General features: G+C 38.7%; 1 protein-coding gene across 2 annotated transcripts in view; it reads left to right on the top strand.

The window, feature by feature from the left end:
* Window positions 1–1,586: 1,586 nt before the first annotated feature.
* The window catches only part of RIPOR2 (RHO family interacting cell polarization regulator 2), a 116,816-nt gene continuing 110,992 nt past the window's right edge, over window positions 1,587–7,410 (top strand). For both annotated transcript variants that reach the window (XM_075213164.1, XM_075213162.1), the window contains exon 1: window positions 1,587–1,894. In XM_075213164.1, the coding sequence (XP_075069265.1) occupies window positions 1,828–1,894 (67 nt within the window). In that variant the 5' untranslated portion in view covers window positions 1,587–1,827. The remainder of the gene's footprint in view (window positions 1,895–7,410) is intronic.

Genomic DNA, 7,410 nt, shown 5'->3' with positions numbered 1-7,410 from the left:
CATACGCACTCTGTCTCTCCATCTCCACACACACTCTGTGCCCTCCTTCATCTCCACACATACTCTGTGCCCTCCTGCATCTCCACACACACTCTGTGCCCTCCTTCATCTCCACACACACTCTGTGCCCTCCTTCATCTCCATACGCACTCTGTGCCCTCCTGCATCTCCACACGCACTCTGTGCCCCCTCTGCATCTCCACACATGCACTCTATGCCCCCTCTGCATCCCCACACACGCACTATGTGCCCCCTCTGCATCACCTCATTTTAGTGAAAACAAAATATTTGTGTGTGCATGGCTTTGCTTAGTTCGCACTTGAAAATGTAACTTCTTCATTCCTCCCAACTCTTCCCATGACCATTTTTTTTCTGTTCAGCAAACCCAAGCGCATCTTTACAAATCATGGCATACATGCACAAAAATACACGTGATGTCACTAAAGAGGATTTCCTTGAATTGTAAATTACGATCAAACACCACATACTACAGATACTACACAAATAAATAACAGTTTGTTACTTCACCATGTATTCCTAAGTCCACATACTCCTTCCTTATGCTCCTGCTTCCTGTCACAGAATAAACTCAGTTGTATCAAAGTGAATGTTGAATATTCGGTACAGTACCACCATATTCTAATAAAATCGTACTTTTTGCACAGAAGCCAGTGTTGGTTCTTTCTTTGGATGGTGGCTGAGAAGACATTAGATAGGTAGATAGATAGATAATTAGATAGATAGATCATAGATCATAGTTGCCTACTCTCCCAGAATGTCCGGGAGACTCCCGAATTTTTGTGAGTTCTCCCGGACTCCCGAGAGAGCAGGCAAAAATCCCGAATCCAGCTGTCTCCGTTGTTGAAGATGGGTGGGGGCGGGGCTAAACGTGGCTTCGTGGCCCTGCCCCCTGCTGCGATTGGCCAAAATTGCATAGGATTGACAGGGGCGGAGCCTAATGGCACATCACACGTGGCCACGCCCCTTCGACGGACCCCCTCCCGGACAGCTGCCTTCAAAAGTAGGTAAGTATGACATAGATAGATAGATAGGTTAATTGGCTGAATTGACAAAAATAGACTAACAGTATGGTTTTTTTTTTTACCGCTGTGTGGGATGAAACTGGAGCACCAGGAAGAAACTCACGCACACATAGAGGGAACATACAAACTCCACACAGATAGGGCCCTTGTGATATTAAAAAAAACAGTAGTGGTACTGGGCTGTTGGTTATTTTGTCAAGGAAATAAAAATCTTCCATTAACCTTAAAAACCATTTGTATTGTCTCTAGATATTATTCTTATGCCCAAATACTATTTGGCTGTAGGTTAAAAAAAAAAAAAAAAAAAAAAGTGAAAATGAGTTCCTATTAGATTCCCATTTGCTTGGCATAATAATTGTTGATCCCTTCTTCACAAGGTTAATTTGTGGTAAATACTGTACAAAAATTATTTATTTTCACTAGTGCCTAATCAGCTCACACTACTTCCTGGGTGTGTCAGTCTTTTAAACCACATTACCTATCTTCTGTATATATTATAATATTTGCACATCACATCTTCCTAAAACTTAGTTTCCATTTTTACTTTAACATGAACTTCCTGTGTGCATTAGAATGTGCCCAGTTTGTTATTAACATCACTGAGTGCCCCATTTATAGATGACAACAAATGTGAACATATATCCTGAGCCTTTTATCATAATTTCAAATGCGGGTAGAGCTGTGTAATCATTAGTCAGGAAGCAGCTGAGAGAGGTTTCCCCTCCAGTGGTCAGTTGAGCACTCAGTGGCTGTGAGACTGCATCAGTTGGACTGTCGAGTAAATATGTCTGCAGAGGAAGATAGAGCCTACCAGGGAGAAGTGGGGGAGGAAGATGATGTGCTGTCCGAAGGTAAAATGTCATTTCTCAGCTATTGACCTGCAATTATTCAACTCCTTTACGAAGTACACGTGTTTGTATTATACCAGCAGCCTCTAATATAGCTGCTAGATAATAAATGAATAAAAATGATTACTTTTCATTTACTTGTCCAGTGCATTGGATAACATACCAGACATTTCAACAAAGTTAAAAACAAGAGAGAAGCTTCTGCTTAAAGTAAACGTGTACCCCAAACATGCATTGCTGATTGGTATTTAGTACAGCTGACCAGCAATGTAGTACTAGCTCCCTTTTAGCAGCTGACATGTTGTAAAGGCCACTAATCTTAAAATACAGTGCAATGAAATTATTATATACGTTTTTAAGAAATCTGTAGGTAAGCATGAGAATAAACATGCAATTTTGTTTTTATTTCAAATGTCTGAAATCTGGTAATATACAATTTAATGTGGACCTAACACTTATTAGTACATGTACAATGATTAAACTTGGTGCAAGACTTTTGTTCCAAATTTTTTTTTTATAATTATTTATGTGTGTAGATTTTTTCCACTCATTACATGCAAATGTGAGGGCAGATCTAGATCTGTAAGTAGTTCTAGTACAAAGATGTCCCCACCACAGTAACTTCAGACAAAGCGCAACACATTTTAGTTATTTAAAACAACTTTCTATTTTTTACTATTGTGTTTTATTCTTTTTTTCTTTGGACTTGAAGGTGTTTCAGTGCAGACCACACCTGACAAATGCTGCCTGCACTCATACCTTTCCCCTGACTATAAATGTCTGCACTCTGTGTTATGGACTGGTTATCATCTTGACTGAAGAAGTCAGCCTTGAATGTTTTATGTTAAATTGCATATTCCTTTTAATGTAATTATAGTTGGGCTAGGGTTTTGCTTACAATATTGTACTATGGTTTGGGCTAAAATGAAGTTTTGGTTTGCATATATCCAATTCTAAACCCAAACTGAAACACTGCATTAACACCTGTGTTTGTGTTTAGAATTGGATATATGCAAACCTAAATTTTAGCCCAAACCCTAGTACATGGTTGCTGAAGTAGTTAATGCAGTGCTGGCCAGCTCCCAGGAACTATATAGCAAATGCACATAAAAAAAATATTACTGCTGGCACCTAACTTTCAGGAATAATTTCTTTTTATGTCAATGAGTACACATCTTCCCTGTGGGCTCCTAAATTTTACTGAATAACTCCCCAATTCTACATTATTTAAACAATTATAGACCAAAATAAAAGTCCCCTTTTTGTCTCTTCCAAAAATGTATCTTGCTATAAATATAATATATGTATAGTTAATATATGTATAGTTAAAAGGTGCCATATCAGCAGATATATTAAACAAGTGCTACAAGCTATAACAAAATAAGTCAGGAATGCGCTAGGGAGCGCAGGTGGAGGCTTAGAGGGCTGCCAGTTTCACATCACTGCTTTACCATCTCAATATCCTGGCTCAGGGAGCTGCGAGCAAAAAACAGGCTTAAAATTACCATATTAGTTAGTCGCAACTGAATTGAATCTGCCCCTTAGAGTCCTTCACTGGAAATATGTATGCTCCCCGCAGACATGCATTGTCTCTCCACCAACTTGCACAGGTGGGTGGAATTACTGTCAGAACAGCATTGTGAAACTACAAGTCCCAGCATACCCTTCCAGCAATAAGTTGCTATATATTGGCAAAGCATGCTGGGGCTTGTAGTTTCTCAACACCTGGAGTGCCACAGGTTAGCCAAGCCTGCATTAGAACTACCTTGACGATGACTTTTACCAATTATGTACCAAAAATGGAGATAACCAACTAATTAAAGTCTAAGGAAAACAGGTCACATTACAGGTTTACCTTCCCCATACTTTTTATAGTTAATTACTGGCGATACATTTTACCATTCTGTTTTCCTTCTAGTTGGATGTCTCTTTCATTATCATATGTAGGCTTCATCCACAGTCCCATCGAGTGAATTGTTCTTGTTTGTTTTTTTTAATTTATACTCCAAGGACTTTTCGAAGTATTGCTTGTTTATGCTTTAGGGTTGATCCAAGTGATTATACTTCTTTCAGCATTACATTGTGGTATGTTTCAATTTTTTTATTTTACATTTATGATTTATTCTTACACTCTATTGGCTGCTATGGTTTAAGGATTGTTATTGGTCACGCTTCCGAGACAAATCTGAGGGACTGCACCTTCCAGACTGTTAATGCTGGACATATGTGCAAAACTTTAGCAGACTTGTATGATTTGAGTTGGATGCTAGAAATGTAATGTTAATCACAGCACTCAGTCTTACACGCTCTCTACTCTATAGCCAAACCTAAAACGTGGCCACAGTGAACTAACAGGGAGGCTGCTGCTTCTCCCACTTTCTATTGATGGTGGTGGCAATCATATCCCTTGAGGAAAATACATTTGCAGATCATATACAACATGGGCTCTCTGGTATTTTAGAGAAAAGGGTGCCAGCATCAAATATTCAACTGAATTTGTTTGAAGCCAGGTCCTCTTAATGATCGTGTGGAACATAAGTCTTCTTGATATGTAAAAACTTTGTTTTTACTAGATGTTGAACAGCCACACAATTATTATATAGGAGAAATTACAAGAAACAAAACTGTTTGTTGATATAACATGTTCATTGTTATTTTGTTCGTAAAAGTTTTTTCAGTAAATATAAAATAAAAAGGGAGAAATTTACAGCTCATAAATGACTAAAAGCTCATGATTCTGTTACTTATGGAAATGTGTGTAAGTGTTTAATAAAAGTTTCAGTTGTTACTGGTATTAGTGGAGTAATATAGTGCCCTGAAGCTAACGATTTATGTTTTCTTCTGCTGTTGTAGTAATATTACTCATCAGGGTGTGGTGCACAGTAGCAAGTGTTCCCTTTAACTACACTGCTTTTGTTGATGTATTAATTTTATACGCAGGACTGCCTTATCTTCTTGTTATAGTATAAGGCATGGTGTGCATTACATACAGTCAGGTCCATAAATATTGGGACGTCGATACAATTCTCATATTTTGAGCTCTATACACCACCACAATGGATTTGAAATTAAACTAACAAGATGTGCTTTAACTGTAGACTTCCAGCTTTAATTTAAGGGTATTTACATCTAAATCAGGTGAACGGTGTAGGAATTACACTGGTTTCTATATGTGCCTCCCACTTTTTAAGGGACCAAAAGTAATGGGACAATCGACCCCAAAGCTATTTCATGGATATGTGTGGGCTATTCCCTCGTTATTTCATCATCAAGTAAGCAGGTAAAAGGTCTGGAGTTGATTCTAGGTGTGACATTTGCATTTGGAATCTGTTGCTGTCGACTCTCAATATGAGATCAAAAGAGCTGTCACTATCAGTGAAGCAAGCCATCATTAGGCTGAAATATTAAAACAAACCCATCAGAGAGATAGCAAAAACATTAGGTGTGGCCAAATCAACTGTTTGGAACGTTCTTAAAAAGAAAGAACGCACCGGAGAGCTCAGCAACACCAAAAGACTCGGAAGACCACGGAAAACAACTGTGGTGGATGACAGAAGAACTTTTTCCCTGGTGAAGAAAAACCCCTTCACAACAGTTGGCCAAATCAAGAACACTCTCCAGGCGATAGGTGTATATGTGTCAAAGTCAACAATCATGAGAAGACTTCACAAGAGTGAATATAGAGAGTTCACCACAATATGTAAACCATTTGTGAGCCACAAAAACAGGAAGACCAGATTAGAGTTTGGCAAACAGCATCTAAAAAAGCAATTACAGTTCTGGAACAACATCCTATAGACAGATGAGACAAAGATCAACTTGTACCAGAGAGATGAGAAGAGTATGGAGAAGGAAAGGAACTGCTCATGATTCAAAACATTCCACCTCATCAGTAAAGCACGTTGGTGGTAGTGTCATTGCGTGGGCATGTATGGCTGCCAATGAAACTGGTTCCCTTGTATTTATTGATGATGTGACTGCTGACAAAAGCTACAGGATGAATTCTGAAGTGTTTCGGGCATTATTATCTGCTCATATTCAGTCAAATGCTTCAGAACTCATTGGACGGCGCTTCACAGTGCAGATGTACAAAGACCCGAAGCATACTGCAAAAGCAACCAAAGAGTTTTTTAAGGCTAACAAGTGAAATGTTATGCTATGGCCAAGTCATCACCTGACCTGAATCCGATTGAGCATGCATTTCACTTGATGAAGACAAAACTGAAAGGAAAATGCCCCAAGAACAAGCAGGAACTGAAGACATTTGCAGTAGAGGCCTGGCAGAGCATCACCAGGGATGAAACCCAGCATCTGGTGATGTCTATGCGTTCCAGACTTCAGGCTGTAATTGACTGCAAAGGATTTGCAACAAAGTAATAAAAAGTGAAAGTTTGATGTAGGATTGTTTAGTTTGTCCCATTACTTTTGGTCCCTTAAAAAGTGGGAGGCACATATAGAAACCATTGTAATTCCTACACCGTTCACCTGATTTGGATGTAAATTCCCTCAAATCTAAAGCTGAAAGTCTACAGTTAAAGCACATCTTGTTTGTTTCATTTCAAATCCATTGTGGTGGTGTATAGAGCCCAAAATATGAGAATTGTGTCGATGTCCCAATATTTATGGACCTGACTGTATGTACCTTGTTTCATGTTGGATTGGTCACCCCCTCATTCAGTATTTGGCCAACTGCAGCTTGAAGAATGTAAGAACTGATTTAAAGGTAAAAGTTGTAACCGTAATTTAAGTTATCCTTTTATATTGCATCAACATATTAACGAACACCATACAGAGAACTTATTTACGGATACAGTGGAGCTTATATTTCTCTATCACGCGCTCGCACTCATACATAGACTATTTTCATTGAATCCCAGTTTATCTCATACTTGCCAACTTTGTAGACGTGCCGTCCATGATATGCAAGGGGAAAGTCTACAAAGTCGTGGTGGGCAGGTTGGGGATGACACGATTTGTGTCATCATGGCCTGCCCACCGATGCTTTAATTTACATTTTGCAACATCATACAGTGGTGGCTGGTCTGTGATGTTCACAAATGTTTATCTTCCCAAGAAGTAAAGATGGAAGCCAACCTTTCTCCACTCACCAGATATCAATATTGTAAAATAGGTGAATAAAATGTGTAACATTTCTATATTCAAAACAGTCATTTGCATAACTACGTTTCCTTCTCCAGCCCCCTCCCTCTGTTCAATATATGGAGTAGTGACTATTCCTCCTGGGTTGTCTTTCTATACCAGACACATCTATATCAGTTAGGTGCAAACTGTTAAGTCAACTATAGCAACCAATCATTAAATTTCAGTTGATTTTTGAACCTAACATCAATCATTTTTACATAAAACTATCTGATTATAAAGAATAATGAAATCAAGAGAGTTATAATCTGCATAAAAGCACTCCTTATAGTGGTCTCCAGTTTGTGCTTACTTAGGGGCACAATGGATGCTGGTTGGGAAGTTCAGGAGTGTCAAATTGCATGTTTTATTTCCCTGTG

This window comes from Mixophyes fleayi, chromosome 5 (genome assembly GCF_038048845.1).
Source record: "Mixophyes fleayi isolate aMixFle1 chromosome 5, aMixFle1.hap1, whole genome shotgun sequence".
In the NCBI taxonomy this organism is placed as follows: Eukaryota; Metazoa; Chordata; class Amphibia; order Anura; family Limnodynastidae; genus Mixophyes; species Mixophyes fleayi.
The sequence above is the reverse complement of the archived record's forward strand: the minus strand, read 5'-3'. Positions and strand labels throughout refer to the sequence as shown.